The sequence below is a fragment of the Pecten maximus genome, chromosome 3 (assembly GCF_902652985.1).
Source record: "Pecten maximus chromosome 3, xPecMax1.1, whole genome shotgun sequence".
Classification (NCBI taxonomy): domain Eukaryota; kingdom Metazoa; phylum Mollusca; class Bivalvia; order Pectinida; family Pectinidae; genus Pecten; species Pecten maximus.
Genome location: NC_047017.1, coordinates 37224988 through 37243963, shown reverse-complemented (window position 1 = coordinate 37243963; position 18976 = coordinate 37224988). Strand labels below are relative to the sequence as shown.

Below are 18976 nucleotides of genomic sequence, written 5' to 3'. Positions count from 1 at the left end.
ATGCATTTCAAATAACTAAACTTTACAAATAAATTCTTTAGATTATATTCTTGATTTGTAAATCATGAAAATTGACTGCATTTTTTAAAAGAAAAGCTAATAAAGACTGGCTACAGAAATAAATAGTTTACCGTGTCCTGTACATCCACCAGTGAATGGTTGATGTTTTTTGTGATGATGATTTTGAACAAGTTTATATGCTGTGATAGGTATCTAGGTATGGTAGCTTACAATGCACCAAATTTCAGAATTGGCTGTGAAATAAAATTGAATATGTATCTTGTGCAATATTCATTGTACCTATGGTTGACTGTGCAATATGAAGATTCTTAATTTTTGAGAATTCCTGAATCTCTATGTGATAGAATATGAAACTGCCTCAGTATCCATGTCCATGGTTCATATATAATCAGTAGGATGTATGTGTCAGGATAAAGGAGTTTGACAGGAAATATTTTGGCAAATTGAAAATTGATTTAGTTTTAAAATATGTTGTATGTTAATTCTATAAAGTGCTTTCAAATGCATAGATTTGTGCTTTTCGTATTTAAATGATGAGGTGAGATGGTAAGTGTTTTGAAGGAATAAACAGTTGTGGTATGTGCGTGTGTACTAGAAGAATGTAAATAAAAATATGTATGGAACAATGTATGCTGAGCAGATGATTGAAATTTTTGAAACATCAGTTATTATGATGTACAGGTGTTGTAACATGTTGGTAATACAGGAACATCATGATGTACAGATGTTGTAACGTGTTGGTAATACAGGAACATGATGTACAGGTGTTGTAACATGTTGGTAATACAGGAACATCATGATGTACAGGTGTTGTAACGTGTTGGTAATACAGGAACATCATGGTGTACAGGTGTTGTAACGTGTTGGTAATACAGGAACATCATGGTGTACAGGTGTTGTAACGTGTTGGTAATACAGGAACATGATGTACAGGTGTTGTAACGTGTTGGTAATACAGGAACATCATGGTGTACAGGTGTTGTAACATGTTGGTAATACAGGAACATCATGATGTACAGGTGTTGTAACGCGTTGGTAATACAGGAACATCATGGTGTACAGGTGTTGTAACGTGTTGGTAATACAGGAACATCATGGTGTACAGGTGTTGTAACATGTTGGTAATACAGGAACATCATGATGTACAGGTGTTGTAACGTGTTGGTAATACAGGAACATCATGATGTACAGGTGTTGTAACGTGTTGGTAATACAGGAACATCATGGTGTACAGGTGTTGTAACGTGTTGGTAATACAGGAACATCATGATGTACAGGTGTTGTAACATGTTGGTAATACAGGAACATCATGGTGTACAGGTGTTGTAATGTGTTGGTAATACAGGAACATCATGGTGTACAGGTGTTGTAACATGTTGGTAATACAGGAACATCATGATGTACAGGTGTTGTAACATGTTGGTAATACAGGAACATCATGATGTACAGGTGTTGTAACGTGTTGGTAATACAGGAACATCATGATGTACAGGTGTTGTAACGTGTTGGTAATACAGGAACATCATGGTGTACAGGTGTTGTAACATGTTGGTAATACAGGAACATCATGATGTACAGGTGTTGTAACGCGTTGGTAATACAGGAACATCATGATGTACAGGTGTTGTAACATGTTGGTAATACAGGAACATCATGATGTACAGGTGTTGTAACGTGTTGGTAATACAGGAACATCATGGTGTACAGGTGTTGTAACATGTTGGTAATACAGGAACATCATGGTGTACAGGTGTTGTAACGCGTTGGTAATACAGGAACATCATGGTGTACAGGTGTTGTAACGCGTTGGTAATACAGGAACATCATGGTGTACAGGTGTTGTAACGTGTTGGTAATACAGGAACATCATGATGTACAGGTGTTGTAACGTGTTGGTAATACAGGAACATCATGGTGTACAGGTGTTGTAACGCGTTGGTAATACAGGAACATCATGGTGTACAGGTGTTGTAACGTGTTGGTAATACAGGAACATCATGATGTACAGGTGTTGTAACGTGTTGGTAATACAGGAACATCATGATGTACAGGTGTTGTAACGCGTTGGTAATACAGGAACATCATGGTGTACAGGTGTTGTAACGTATTGGTAATACAGGAACATCATGGTGTACAGGTGTTGTAACGTGTTGGTAATACAGGAACATCATGGTGTACAGGTGTTGTAACGTGTTGGTAATACAGGAACATCATGATGTACAGGTGTTGTAACGCGTTGGTAATACAGGAACATCATGATGTACAGGTGTTGTAACGTGTTGGTAATACAGGAACATCATGATGTACAGGTGTTGTAACGTGTTGGTAATACAGGAACATCATGGTGTACAGGTGTTGTAACGTGTTGGTAATACAGGAACATCATGGTGTACAGGTGTTGTAACGTGTTGGTAATACAGGAACATCATGGTGTACAGGTGTTGTAACGCGTTGGTAATACAGGAACATCATGGTGTACAGGTGTTGTAACATGTTGGTAATACAGGAACATCATGATGTACAGGTGTTGTAACATGTTGGTAATACAGGAACATCATGATGTACAGGTGTTGTAACGCGTTGGTAATACAGGAACATCATGGTGTACAGGTGTTGTAACGTGTTGGTAATACAGGAACATCATGATGTACAGGTGTTGTAACGTGTTGGTAATACAGGAACATCATGGTGTACAGGTGTTGTAACGTGTTGGTAATACAGGAACATGATGTACAGGTGTTGTAACGTGTTGGTAATACAGGAACATGATGTACAGGTGTTGTAACGTGTTGGTAATACAGGAACATGATGTACAGGTGTTGTAACGTGTTGGTAATACACAAACATCATGGTGTACAGGTGTTGTAACGTGTTGGTAATACAGGAACATCATGGTGTACAGGTGTTGTAACGTGTTGGTAATACAGGAACATCATGGTGTACAGGTGTTGTAACATGTTGGTAATACACAAACAACATGATGTACAGGTGTTGTAATGCGTTGGTAATACAGGAACATCATGATGTACAGGTGTTGTAACGTATTGGTAATACAGGAACATCATGGTGTACAGGTGTTGTAACGTGTTGGTAATACAGGAACATCATGATGTACAGGTGTTGTAACGTGTTGGTAATACAGGAACATCATGGTGTACAGGTGTTGTAACGTGTTGGTAATACAGGAACATGATGTACAGGTGTTGTAACGTGTTGGTAATACAGGAACATGATGTACAGGTGTTGTAACGTGTTGGTAATACAGGAACATCATGGTGTACAGGTGTTGTAACGTGTTGGTAATACAGGAACATCATGGTGTACAGGTGTTGTAACGCGTTGGTAATACAGGAACATGATGTACAGGTGTTGTAACGTGTTGGTAATACAGGAACATCATGGTGTACAGGTGTTGTAACATGTTGGTAATACAGGAACATCATGGTGTACAGGTGTTGTAACGTGTTGGTAATACAGGAACATCATGATGTACAGGTGTTGTAACATGTTGGTAATACAGGAACATCATGATGTACAGGTGTTGTAACATGTTGGTAATACAGGAACATCATGGTGTACAGGTGTTGTAACATGTTGGTAATACAGGAACATCATGGTGTACAGGTGTTGTAACGCGTTGGTAATACAGGAACATCATGGTGTACAGGTGTTGTAACGTGTTGGTAATACAGGAACATCATGATGTACAGGTGTTGTAACGTGTTGGTAATACAGGAACATCATGATGTACAGGTGTTGTAACGCATTGGTAATACAGGAACATGATGTACAGGTGTTGTAACGCATTGGTAATACAGGATCATGGTGTACAGGTGTTGTAACGAGTTGGTAATACAGGAACATCATGATCTACAGGTGTTGTAACATGTTGGTAATACAGGAACATGATGTACAGGTGTTGTAACGAGTTGGTAATACAGGAACATCATGGTGTACAGGTGTTGTAACGTGTTGGTAATACAGGAACATCATGGTGTACAGGTGTTGTAACATGTTGGTAATACAGGAACATCATGGTGTACAGGTGTTGTAACGTGTTGGTAATACAGGAACATCATGGTGTACAGGTGTTGTAACGTGTTGGTAATACAGGAACATCATGGTGTACAGGTGTTGTAACATGTTGGTAATACAGGAACATCATGATGTACAGGTGTTGTAACGTGTTGGTAATACAGGAACATCATGGTGTACAGGTGTTGTAACGTGTTGGTAATACAGGAACATCATGGTGTACAGGTGTTGTAACGCGTTGGTAATACAGGAACATCATGATGTACAGGTGTTGTAACGTGTTGGTAATACAGGAACATCATGGTGTACAGGTGTTGTAACGCGTTGGTAATACAGGAACATCATGATGTACAGGTGTTGTAACGTGTTGGTAATACAGGAACATCATGGTGTACAGGTGTTGTAACGTGTTGGTAATACAGGAACATCATGGTGTACAGGTGTTGTAACGTGTTGGTAATACAGGAACATCATGGTGTACAGGTGTTGTAACGTGTTGGTAATACAGGAACATCATGGTGTACAGGTGTTGTAACGTGTTGGTAATACAGGAACATCATGGTGTACAGGTGTTGTAACGTGTTGGTAATACAGGAACATCATGATGTACAGGTGTTGTAACGTGTTGGTAATACAGGAACATCATGGTGTACAGGTGTTGTAACGTGTTGGTAATACAGGAACATCATGGTGTACAGGTGTTGTAACGTGTTGGTAATACAGGAACATCATGGTGTACAGGTGTTGTAACGTGTTGGTAATACAGGAACATCATGATGTACAGGTGTTGTAACGTGTTGGTAATACAGGAACATCATGATGTACAGGTGTTGTAACGCGTTGGTAATACAGGAACATCATGATGTACAGGTGTTGTAACGTGTTGGTAATACAGGAACATCATGATGTACAGGTGTTGTAACGTGTTGGTAATACAGGAACATCATGGTGTACAGGTGTTGTAACGTGTTGGTAATACAGGAACATCATGATGTACAGGTGTTGTAACATGTTGGTAATACAGGAACATCATGGTGTACAGGTGTTGTAATGTGTTGGTAATACAGGAACATCATGGTGTACAGGTGTTGTAACATGTTGGTAATACAGGAACATCATGATGTACAGGTGTTGTAACATGTTGGTAATACAGGAACATCATGATGTACAGGTGTTGTAACGTGTTGGTAATACAGGAACATCATGATGTACAGGTGTTGTAACGTGTTGGTAATACAGGAACATCATGGTGTACAGGTATTGTAACATGTTGGTAATACAGGAACATCATGATGTACAGGTGTTGTAACGTGTTGGTAATACAGGAACATCATGATGTACAGGTGTTGTAACATGTTGGTAATACAGGAACATCATGATGTACAGGTGTTGTAACGTGTTGGTAATACAGGAACATCATGGAATACAGGTGTTGTAACGCATTGGTAATACAGGAACATCATGGTGTACAGGTGTTGTAACGCGTTGGTAATACAGGAACATCATGATGTACAGGTGTTGTAACGCGTTGGTAATACAGGAACATCATGATGTACAGGTGTTGTAACGCGTTGGTAATACAGGTGTTGTAACGCATTGGTAATACAGGAACATCATGGTGTACAGGTGTTGTAACGCGTTGGTAATACAGGAACATCATGATGTACAGGTGTTGTAACGTGTTGGTAATACAGGAACATCATGGTGTACAGGTGTTGTAACGTGTTGGTAATACAGGAACATGATGTACAGGTGTTGTAACGCGTTGGTAATACAGGAACATCATGATGTACAGGTGTTGTAACGCGTTGGTAATACAGGAACATCATGGTGTACAGGTGTTGTAACGCGTTGGTAATACAGGAACATCATGATGTACAGGTGTTGTAACGCGTTGGTAATACAGGAACATCATGGTGTACAGGTGTTGTAACGCATTGGTAATACAGGAACATCATGGTGTACAGGTGTTGTAACGCATTGGTAATACAGGAACATCATGGTGTACAGGTGTTGTAACATGTTGGTAATACAGGAACATCATGGTGTACAGGTGTTGTAACGCATTGGTAATACAGGAACATGATGTACAGGTGTTGTAACGCGTTGGTAATACAGGAACATCATGGTGTACAGGTGTTGTAACGCGTTGGTAATACAGGTGTTGTAACGCGTTGGTAATACAGGTGTTGTAACGTGTTGGTAATACAGGAACATCATGGTGTACAGGTGTTGTAACGCGTTGGTAATACAGGAACATCATGGTGTACAGGTGTTGTAACATGTTGGTAATACAGGAACATCATGGTGTACAGGTGTTGTAACGTGTTGGTAATACAGGAACATCATGATGTACAGGTGTTGTAACGTGTTGGTAATACAGGAACATCATGATGTACAGGTGTTGTAACGCGTTGGTAATACAGGAACATCATGATGTACAGGTGTTGTAACGTGTTGGTAATACAGGAACATCATGATGTACAGGTGTTGTAATGTGTTGGTAATACAGGAACATCATGATGTACAGGTGTTGTAACGTGTTGGTAATACAGGAACATCATGATGTACAGGTGTTGTAACGCGTTGGTAATACAGGAACATCATGATGTACAGGTGTTGTAACGCGTTGGTAATACAGGAACATCATGATGTACAGGTGTTGTATCGTGTTGGTAATACAGGAACATCATAGTGTACAGGTGTTGTAATGTGTTGGTAATACAGGAACATCATAGTGTACAGGTGTTGTAACGTGTTGGTAATACAGGAACATCATGGTGTACAGGTGTTGTAACGTGTTGGTAATACAGGAACATCATGGTGTACAGGTGTTGTAACATGTTGGTAATACAGGAACATCATGGTGTACAGGTGTTGTAACGTGTTGGTAATACAGGAACATCATGGTGTACAGGTGTTGTAACGTGTTGGTGTACAGGTGTTGTAACGTGTTGGTAATACAGGAACATCTTGGTGTACAGGTGTTGTAACGTGTTGGTGTACAGGTGTTGTAACGCGTTGGTAATACAGGAACATCTTGGTGTACAGGTGTTGTAACGTGTTGGTAATACAGGAACATCATGGTGTACAGGTGTTGTAACGTATTGGTAATACACATGTACAGAATTTTTTATGATGAATGCTTGTGAAATGGAAGCATAATTATGACAGAATGAAGAACAAGTGAGAATGTATTTATAAGTGTGAAAATGAATGAGTATGTTGGTGAACTACTTAGTATGATATGAAATAGAAAAAAATGCTGTATATAAATATATGTACTCATAGAGGCTGGAATGATTGTGTAAATTATCAGGAAATGATTTGTCTATACAAACTTGTAAATAAGTAAACCAATTCCTACCTATTTGTGTACATAAACACATGCATGCATTATTTCAAAATTTATTTGTGTTTTAATAAATTTGAACACACTCGTATAACATGTTGTAAGTTTTATTTCCAACAAGCTTCACAAAAAACTGATTTTATCATGTTCAGTCTGACCAAATCAATGTCAGGCAGGCTAGAGAATAAAAAGTAACCATGGGAATATAACGTCTCAATATATTCCTGTTAGAGAGGTACAAACTAATTCACATGATAAACACATTGTATATCATAGGCAGGAGTCAATACGAATGGTGAACAGGAATATCCATCACCAAATATGTCATAGGGATACTATCCGTGTGTTCCTTATCAGGTTCGTACCAGTTGTACCCAACAGGTACAATATTGTATAATGGAATGCTATTGAATCTCAGGTGAGTTCCAAAGATAGAGGCAGCTTCACACATAAAAACTCTTATTTTCTCGTTTTTACAACGTAACAGATGTAAATCAACACCAGAATATTTCTGTCAAACATTAACATATATAATTTATAAGATTTCATCACAATGAAGAGTTCCCATATTGTTTTTAACAAACAGTACATTTTTGTGACATCACACTTCCACCATATTGGATCCAAGTGGTACGTTTGAAACAACGATCCACAAGAACGGGTTCTGTTGGTATAGCGTGTTCGCTTACAAGTACAGCAGATTTGTAACGGTACAATTGGTACGAACCTGATAAAAGAACCCATGGTATGAAATGTTCCTCCTCAACAGATGGTGAGACTAATAAAAACTTTAATTGTACTTGGATTTTTGTCTCATTTACAAGGTAAGTGAGACTATGGTGTTATGGTGTGTGGCGACATCAACATTTCAGTTTTGAATTCAGATCCAAAGGCTAAAAAATTGAAGTCCAACTTAATAGTTAGATCACATAGTGGACATCTAAACCCTCATTTAGAAATATCAGCCAGAACTTACGGTCCAGTGACTAAGGATGTTACGCTCCAGTGACTAAGGTACCGTAACTAAGGATGTTACGCTCCAGTGACTAAGGATGTTACGCTCCAGTGACTAAGGATGCTGGGAATTAAGTTTAGTGTTTTAGCCTGGAATATAGTTGCAATTTAGTAGGGACATCTCAACCCAACCTATAGATTGTATAAACTTCATTTTTGCTTGTTTAGGATTTTGAAAATTTCTACTGAGTATATTTATCTTAATTGCTTTTCCAATTCACGTTTAGCCCAACTGGAACACGTTTTGTAATATAACAGATCTATATTCTACTTACTTTTCAGGAAGAGTGATTTTTTGGGAAAAATGCCATTTTCAGAAGTGTTTTGAGAATTGATGATTTGGTTTGTTTTGTTTAACGTCCTATTAACCGCCAGGGTCATTTAAGGACGTGCCTGGTTTTGGAGGTGGAGGAAAGCCGGAGTAACCAGAGAAAACCACCGACCTACAGCCAATACCAAGCAACCCAGAGGCGGAGGGCTAGTGATTAAGTGTCGGGACACCTTAACCACTCGGCCACCACTGCCCCAAATGAGAATTAATGAAATTTTATATTTCTTAAGCAATGTATCAATGTTGACACATGTTCAATGTAATCAAGGTGCCTTATAAATACAGAAATTTCTGTGAATGTTGGCTTAAAACCTAGGTAACACTTATGATTATGTGTGCTTCCTCTTTTACATGTACATGTACTTGGTTTTTGTATATCATATGGCTGAATGTTTCCATGGTAAAATCTTAAGACACCAGGGATACTGTATATATCTGCAAATAAGCCCCTGTCCACAAATATGCCCTTTCTTTTTTTGCAGAACCAACAATTTTGAAAAATTAAGCTAAAATTGGATTAAAAATACCCCATTATGCCCTCTCTCAACTTTCATACGTAACTTTTACTAACTAGGGGAGGTAGGCTTATTTGAGTATAAATACAGTAACTCAAAATTTGGATCTGATGTTACTTTTCTTTTATTTTACCACAACAAAGAGATCATGATTCATACCTGTTCATACCAGGAGGCCACTGTAGATTCCTGAAACAATATACAAAGTTTTGTCTTTATTTTATGACATGTATAAGTGAGAAACACTTACATGTAATTTGAAAAAAAAAATTGAACATTTTAGAGCGAAAATATTTATCATGGGTTGAAGGTTGTACAAAAAGTTGAGAAAAGTTCAGTATTTTGGTTTAATTAAATGTCCTACATTATAGAAGTACATTTGTATAATGATTGTTGGTATTGATATGTGACAGGTGTGAAGTTCTCAGTAATGTTTCTTAATGAAATACAATTACTGATTCTTAATGAAATACAATTATTGGTTCTTAATGAAATATAATTATTGGTTCTAAATAAAATATAATTATCAAGAATAAACTGAAGTTCCGCAAAATACTTGGAATACTGGAATTCTGTGAACCATTCATTGATTAAAAATGTTGTCTGAATTAGTGTTCAATGAGTTATTCACATATTGTTTAATATTGTTCGTCATCTTATCTTTCTTTTTATTAAAAATTATTTTCTGTACAACACTTAATAACATCAAAAGGGTATAATTCCAGTAAATAAATTATGCTACTTACCATATAGACATAACTGGTGAAAAAACACACAATCCCATCAGGAACTATTGCAGAAAAGTCTACCAAAAGGTTACCATAGTTACGAATTACGGCTGCAAAAAAGAAAGGAACTATATTACCTCCCTTGGTACAAAACGCTATATATGTAATTGTCCTACAAATACGAATTTAAAAAGATAATTGAATGCCTTGGTTTGGTTTATTTTGTTTAACGTCCTATCAACAGCTAAGGTCATTTAAGGACCGCCTCCCATGCATGCAATATGCATGCGTGGTGAGTGCGTATGTGTGTTATAAATGGTGAGTGTGTATGTGTGTTATAAATGAATGCGAGGAATTAATTTTCAATACATGTATGTTCTTTCTAATTCTAAAAATTTACAATCTATGTTAATTTCAGCTTGACTAATTTTGTTCTCTCTACTTTCTGGCCTTTTAAAACAAAATAATTCAAAAGGATATTAAAGGCAGGAAAGCCTGTATACAAGCCTTCTCCTCTAAAAAAAAGACAGTTCATTTGTGTCTGATATTAGTCAACAAATCAGTTACCTATGTCTTCCCTGGTTTCAAACTTTGTACTCATGGCTACTTGGTCATTTCCTTTGCTAACAATCTGAAAAAAAGTTCCCAAAACTTAATAACATCAATGGTTTTTATGATTGATCAAGTATAAACTTTGAAAGTATATATGTTTAATGGTTTTAGTTTGCTTTGTGAAAAATAAAATTTATAAAAGGTATAAAATCAATATTGATAGATGAGACTTGCCATAGGACATATACAGGTTCGGGCCAATGTCATAGAGAACGATGCCATGGTCACTGGTCGGAAGTCCAAGATCTTAGGATACATGTCAAGTGGTGACAGAGTCTGAAATTTAAAATGTATCTAAAAATATCTAAAAATTAATCAAAATAAGGAAAACAAATGAACAATAAGCAACTTTTAAATATTACTGTTGTGTTAGACAGATAACTGAATTAGATAATCATCAATATTATGATATTATACCTGAACCTTCAACCTTTGTCAAACTTTGTTAAACTCACCACTAAACTGTTCATTGTTTAAAGTATCAGAAAACATGGTAGAGATTGTTACTCTAAAGACTTACCCCAGACGTGATTACTACAGACTGGAACCGATCAAACACAGGCTTGATGGCAATGGAAGCATCCATACAGCTAAAGTTTAGGATGGGGTTGGATATGGTTGGTGTTCGTTCATCAAATGGCTCAATGATGAGAGAGAAGCCTGCAGAATTCACACCACAAGTAATAAGACATGTATGTCACATTACAAATTTTATTTGCCTCTGACAATTAACACAAAAAGATTATTTTTAAAGACCTATGGTTCTGTGAGATATTTCTTATTTTGTTTTATCATGTTTTCTGTACATAATGTCATTCTTAATGTACTCAATGTTAGATAATCAGATTGTCTGTCTAAATCACTGTCAAACATTCTAATTCTAGACAATAACCTATTGTCAGTTTAAATACTGTCAAATATTCTAATTCTAGACAATAACCTATTGTCAGTTTAAATACTGTCAAATATTCTAATTCTAGACAATAACCTATTGTCAGTTTAAATACTGTCAAATATTCTAATTCTAGACAATAACCTATTGTCGCTAGAAATAATGCCATACTTTTACCTTTTGTGTAGGTGCTGACTAGTGTAGCAAAATGAGATATGACGGTGAGAGGTGTGAAGTTCTGGAGGTCAATGATTTCTAGTGTTCTAAGTAGGGATCTCAGTCGCTCAGCACAAAACCTGTAACAGTGACATCTATACATGTACAAAATTCAGAAATATACAGTGTATCAAGCCATCTCTTTAAAACACCATGATATAAGTAATTGTGATAAATTTTCATCATCAGCAACCCATTCAAGAGAATCCCTGTTAATTTTTAAGGCAAATTAGGGCAAATTGAAAACTTAACACTGTGCTGTTCTACACGAGTATGTTATATGGAAAAAATAGCTACATGTATTAACATAAAATCAGAAATCATACAAAGTGAACAAGATTTAGCTGAAAATAACATCATGATGTACAACCTGTATGTGAGCTAGCACACGGACCTGAGAAGGTCTTACATGCTAACATACCCTGATGTGTAAGAGTGACTGTACGCCATTATAGGGGGTTAAATGAACATTCTGATTTCCCTCCTTCATGTATATACATGTATATTAACAGTATTTACCTAGGAGTAAAAGTATCAAATTTGTGACTGGAGTGGTTTGATTTTGGTTTTTTATTGTTTGTCTTATTATCAAATAAGGTTATTCAAGGATGGGATATGAGTGGTGTAACCGTTGACTTGAGTGGTTTATAGTAATTCAGTGGCTAACAGGTTATCCGAGCGGCCTTCGTAGCTCTGACACCTAAGTGGTCTTATGTCACAATTTATCAGAGAGATACAGTTTAGCGGTTAATTACCGGAGTGGTTTACGATCAATGCAGACTTTTTGTGAGCAGTCCTTTAGGAATGATGGTGGACTTTCTGACACAACATGCTGTACTCGCAACCGGATCTTCATGTACTCCAGGAATCTCTTCATAAAGGCCAGGAAGTGCTCAGCATTCCTGATGTTACCCGGCACAGCCTCTGTCAGGGATATACAGGTAAATTATCTATTTTCTTTATCAAAAACATCAATTAACAACAAGAGGCCCAGAGGGCCTGTATCGCTCACCTGGTTTCATGAGATATGAAACAAGAATGATGCTTGAGTATATTTGTTGCTGGTATTGCTACATTGTATGTCAATATATATCATAAGCATATGGGTACATGTACATTGGTTTTATTTTGATACTAAAAGTGCCACAAAGTGCATTAAGCCATGAAATGAAATTGACTTTTGGCGTGGCACCGTCATTTGTACAATTCCTACCCCAAGGTGATGCTACCGGTAAAATATGAGATATCCATTGCTTGGTTCCAGAGAAGTCAATTATATGAATATAGCCCGATTGACCACATTTGGTCCCACTCCTCAGGCCCCTGGGGGGTCAGCCCCATCATTTGTACATTTTGAATCCCCACCCCATAGTGATGCTACCAGGCAAATATGAGCGACAGCCATCGCTCGATTTCAGAGAAGAAGTCGTTTATATCAATAAAGCCGGATTGATCACATTCGGCCCCACCCCTCAGGCCCCTGGGGGGTCAGCCCCATCATTTGTACAATTTTGAATCCCAACCCAATAGTGATGCTACCAGGCAAATATGACCAATATCCATTGCTCGGATTCAGAGAAGTCGTTTATATCAATATAGCCCAATTGACCACATTTGGCCCTGCCCCTCAGGCCCCTGGGGGGTCAGCCCCATCATTTGTACAATTTTGAATCCCCACCCCATAGTGATGCTACCAGACAAAAATGAGCGATATCCATTGCTCGGTTTCAGAGAAGAAGTCGTTAATATCAATATAGCTATATTGACCCATTTTGGCCCCACCCCTCAGGCCCCTATGGGGTCAGCCCCACTATTTGTACAATTTTGAATCCTCACCCCATAGTGATGTTACCAGGCAAATAGGAGCAATATCCTTTGCTTGGTTTCAGAGAAGAAGTCGTTTATATTAACAGAGCCAAATTGACCCCTTTTGGGCCTGCCCCTCAGACCCCTGGGGGGTCAGCCCCACCATTTGTACAATTTTGAGTCCCCACCCCATAGGGATGCTTCTGACCAAATTTGGTCAAATTCTGATCAGTAGTTATGAAGAAGAAGTCAATTGTTGACAGACGGATGACGGACGGAAGACGGACGCCACAGTATGGCATAAGCTCACCTTGGTCCTTTGGACCAGGTGAGCTAAAAACTGGGACAGCCTCTGTCTGGGACATATAGTTGAATTATCTATTTTCTTTATCAAATCCTGATGTTACCAAGCAAAGACTGTCAGGGATATACAGCCAAATTATCTTTTTTATTTACCAAAATATCCAAGGGAGTAAAAAATCCATTGTCACTTATATGAAGGTATCGTTTTGATCAGAGTATTTATTTAGTTCTTTTCTTTACAACAAGTTTACCTAAGTGTTTATCACAAAAGGTTGCTGTATACAGATATTAACTTAAAGGTCAGTTAGAAAAGCTGATATCAGAGACACAAGGACAAATTACTATGGCATCTTTCATTACCAGTAAGTGTTTTATAAACTGTCTACATTAGAGGAACACCATGATGATATTTGTTATCCTGCTTACCTTGGAGAATTTGATCTGGTAGTACTGCAAGACAAAAATGCAAACTCATTGTTAATTAACATTCCTGAGATGGATTTAGATTTGAAATACCATCACAATGATAAACAAGCAATTCTTTAATTCCACATAGAACATGCTACTTTGTCACTTACCAGGATTGGAGAGAACAACATCTGTTTCTCGGTTGATATGTGCTTCCTTTAGACCATCCACCAATCTCCTATACTCGTCCTGAAGGCGATCAGTGTCCGAATCTTTTATTCTATAAACGTTAATGAATGAAGGTAAATCAAATAGAATACTAAAACAGGTGAACATTTTGTTTTGAATTTATAAACTATTTCAGACAAGCCTTAGATTAAACTTTAAATGTTTCTGTACCTGTTGATGTGTTTAGTCAGGGCTTCTATATTCTGGGAACATTTGTCCAGCATTCGTCTGCTGATCGTTACACTCATAGACTCTATACATACATTATCTGAAAATAAACAAAAAATATATCATAGATATTATTTGTTCCCCAGAGAGACTAGGTCAGCTATCTCATTATATTCAAATTTGTGTCCTCACAGATTATTTATCAGATATCTCATTGCATTTCTATAAATATCAGATAATCTAGAAAATGAAATATATAAAATATGTATAGTATAAATGTAATATAATAATATGTTCATGTATTATTTATCTTTTGAACGTTATTGATTTGACATATAATTTGATTTTAGTTTTAACAACTGGATTTACTGTAATTATCTAAAATTTCATTGTATAGTGTATTGATTTAAAACTCCAGATTTATAAGATGATCTTTTTTTTTTTAATTGGAAGAATCATTTGTAGAAACACCCATAAATGTATACATCATTATGACTAGATATAAATAGTGTAACAAGAGGCCCACAGAGCTTGTATCACTCATCTAAATACTTCTGCAATCATGACAAAACATTTTCATTTCAAATTAAACTTGTACAAGCATGACAAAACATTTTCATTCAAAAATAAACTTCTACAATCATGACAAAACATTTTCATTTCAAGTTAAGTAATAAGTATGAAATTTGGAACACAGTTCTTATGATGATTCATAGCAAATCTGGTTTAAACTCTGCATGCACTTCAAAATTCTATCTTTATTTCCCATTTAATGGCCTTTCTGTTCCTGTGGAGGAGAGGTGTATGTGGTCGGATTGGGTTAAAACTACACCTTTTACACTACATTATGATAATTTATATCCCCTTCACTGAAAATTTGCTTCCAACCAAATCATGAATTTAACCCTTGAGAGCAAGTCTTAGAGCAATTTTAATCTGTATTTCCCTTATTAGTTCCCATTCCTGTCTCTATGGAAACAAGACCCTATTTACACAACACTACAACCAATAATGCCCAAAAGCCACTACTTCTTCTACTATTGCAGTCCGTATTTATCCATGTCCTCTAATTTTACAACATTGAGCCCCCTTCAACCAATACTGCTTAACACCATGACATGCCAGAGGATGGAGTGACACGGTACCATATTAACTGGTACTTAGGACCAGGTGAGCTCAAAATTATATTTGAATGGTTTATGATTTACACAAAGATGTAACTACCCGGTAAATGTATAAAAAAAGATTAATGCATTGTAAAATTACCTATATTATGTGCTTCATCAAATATGACTATGGATTGCCTTGATAGTTCCTTGGACACCAAGTCTGCTATCTTAGGGTCCAACAGGTAGTAGTAGCTGTATACTATAATGTTTGCATGGGAAATCTGAAATGGAGTAAGTAGGGAATCAAATCTCAAGTTAATATACCAGAAAATTAACCATCCTGACAATAACATGATAAGTTTTCATTTTGAAGCCAGAAATGTTATTGTTATTCTAATTGGGATCTCAATTATCATGTTCCTTGTTTACTCATGTGTTTTTTTTCAAATTTCCACTAACAAAGATACCTACATGTATTTGAATCAGAAAAATGTGGCAGTATATTATCTTTGAATATTATCTTATTTCTAGCATTTAATCACGTTAGCCACATGAATAGCAGCAGGGATGAAGTCTTACTGCATATCTTGCAAGAAAATAAGGACACCAGCCACGACGTCTTCCATAATCTTTGAGCTCATCCTAGAAAAAAATAGCAGCAAATTTTTAAATTCCATTAAAACATGTAAGATCCTGGTGCATACAATCAAATTGATATTATCATTGCTCTTAGTCTATCAAAGCAGTACAATATGGTTTTTTTTTGTGTACAACCATTCTGATAACATGATAACTCCATAGACCCTCCTGGTAGAACTAGCACTATTGTTTATCTTCAGATACAAAGTAAACTGATGTGCTCACCAAACCATACACTCCTTCAGGTAAGGGGACTTCTCTTCCATTCATGTCAAATTTCTGTAAAGAAGATACAACAGATGCAGTTTACATATTGTACCCATTATCATCAGTTTTAAGAACAATGGGAGAGTTGCTATGCATACATATATTTCATCTTTAAAAACAAGTCTTGGAACAAACATATTCTATGTAAGGCCATCTATTTCATTTATGCCTTTCCTGGGTAATTTAAATTTACCTCATAGAAACTGCAAGAGGGGACATTCTCTGGGTCTCTCTTGTGTCTCATCCGAACGTGTGTGGCTGTCAACTGGTGGCAGTTACTGTCTACTGTCTTACCATCTTGGTTCTGGCTTACCTGTATTGAGTACATGGGGTTATTCACATTTTAAATGATAATAATAATAAGATATTCTTTTGTTTCCCTGCTCTGTATTTTCAAAAAAAAGAGAAGATATTTGCATTACTGCACAAATTACCATTTTCAAACATGTATTAATGGTTGACTTAGCATTGTTTATATGTTGATTTGTACAATGATGTTACCCCGGGATGAATGCAGAGATTTTTCCTTGAACTGAGGGCAAGAGCCATTATCTTAGGTCGATCTTCCCCAGCCTCTCTCTCATAGTACTGCATCAGATTCTTCAATTCCTCTATCACCTGTAAAACACAATATATACTTACTTATTCTACATTAAGGTATATATCTGTATAAAAGGAAAAATTGATGTTGTTCAACACTGACCAGTCTGAATCCACTTCTGATATATAGACATCTTGTGTAGAAAATCTTATAACATTTAACATTAAGTATTAGACTCACCTTTTCTAATTCTGGTACTGTTCTAGAACAGTAGATTACCTTAGTGACATCAAGAGGATAAGCCTAAATGATAATAAAATGAAGTATAAATAATATGAAAGTATTCAGAAAAGAAATCAATGCACAGTATTTGCCTCAGAAGCTATAACGTCAACTTAGCTATGAGCTTCAGAGCTTTCGGCCTTTCACAAACTTTAGTTTGATCCTCAGACATGGTGAAAAAGTTATCTGCAAATAGTAGTAAGTCTTTTTTATTCTTATATTTCTATAATCCACCTTAATTATCAAAAAAAAATATATGAGAAATTCTGTATAAAATTAGATAAAACAAAAGTAATAAATACCTTCATATAGGCTACAGTGAGGGATAGCAATGTGACTGTCTTTCCTGTTCCTGAAGGCATTTCCAGCACACAGTGACCCTTAAACATAAAGAAATCCTCATCTATTTTTTCATGAAAGTATATATATGTTAACTTATAAATAATTTGCAGTTTAAACACAATGTTTAATTAAACAATTGTATATAAAAATATTAAGCTATACTGTATTTAAAGCTTTTAGCTAATATACCACTCAACCAAATAAGCTAGAGAGAATTTCTCCTTAACAAAGCTGCTAGTATTTTACCAGGTTTATATACTTTTTTCAAGGTGAATACTTTTCCTTGGCAATGGTTCTGGTGTATACAATGTTTGTGAATCAAGGTTAAGTATATTTTTGTCCATCAATACATTCATTGGTACTCACTTTTGTTTGTAACAAAGGTCATTACTTTTTTCAATGCCTATGCTAGGGATTGGACCTCATATCCCTAGCTTACTAATGAGTAAGGTTCTACCAAATAATGCTATATATACTGGCATGTGAAATGCATATAGTGTTTGTTGAATATAACTAGAAATATTTATTTTTTTAATATATCAGTTTACTTTTGCATCTAAAGACCGCTTCAACTCCAACATATACATATACTGCTCTGGATAAATGTAGTCAAATGGAAAATACACCAACAGGCCATCCACATTGATCCTGTTGGAGAAAAGGTACATTACATACAGTATATGAATACAGTAAATTACATACAGTATATGAATACAGTACATTACATACAGTATATGAATACAGTACATTACATACAGTATATGAATACAGTACATTACCTACAATGTTATTTAAACATTTTAAAAATGAATACATTTCACTGGTTTTTTTTCTTTTCTATGAAAAACATTACGTTTGCTTGACAGGTTTTCATGCGAAGAATGAATAAAACACCAAGCTGAATATGTTAGAAAATATACTTATTACTATTTACAGAAATCTGAACTCAACTTTGGAAAGACATTCTATGGTGACCATTTTTATAATGTTAAAATGTGTGCCAACTTAAAATATTTGTCATACTTCATCCTGAGAGTAAATGCGTTTGGGCTCTGCTAGAAAAATATCTTTGGTGAGTGACTGCGTGGTATTCTAAATCACAATAACAGAAAAACGCTGAGCACGCTTATAGTCTGCAAATTTGTTTTGAAACAAACCGGAAGCACA

General features: G+C 36.2%; 1 protein-coding gene across 1 annotated transcript in view; it reads right to left on the bottom strand.

Moving 5' to 3' along the window:
* The window catches only part of LOC117324059 (general transcription and DNA repair factor IIH helicase subunit XPD-like), a 45413-nt gene extending 26457 nt beyond the window's left edge, over positions 1–18956 (bottom strand). Inside the window, exons 1-19 of the mRNA XM_033879674.1 lie at positions 18833–18956; positions 18358–18457; positions 17770–17847; positions 17426–17488; positions 17146–17262; positions 16838–16957; positions 16603–16656; positions 16318–16380; positions 15896–16019; positions 14633–14729; positions 14404–14513; positions 14252–14275; positions 12472–12640; positions 11678–11796; positions 11129–11268; positions 10783–10884; positions 10564–10627; positions 10015–10106; positions 9428–9457 (exon numbers count right to left, since the gene is read on the bottom strand). Of these exons, the coding sequence (XP_033735565.1) occupies positions 9428–9457; positions 10015–10106; positions 10564–10627; positions 10783–10884; positions 11129–11268; positions 11678–11796; positions 12472–12640; positions 14252–14275; positions 14404–14513; positions 14633–14729; positions 15896–16019; positions 16318–16380; positions 16603–16656; positions 16838–16957; positions 17146–17262; positions 17426–17488; positions 17770–17847; positions 18358–18457; positions 18833–18837 (1671 nt within the window). The 5' untranslated portion in view covers positions 18838–18956. The remainder of the gene's footprint in view (positions 1–9427; positions 9458–10014; positions 10107–10563; positions 10628–10782; positions 10885–11128; positions 11269–11677; positions 11797–12471; positions 12641–14251; positions 14276–14403; positions 14514–14632; positions 14730–15895; positions 16020–16317; positions 16381–16602; positions 16657–16837; positions 16958–17145; positions 17263–17425; positions 17489–17769; positions 17848–18357; positions 18458–18832) is intronic.
* Between the last annotated feature and the right edge of the window lie 20 nt (positions 18957–18976).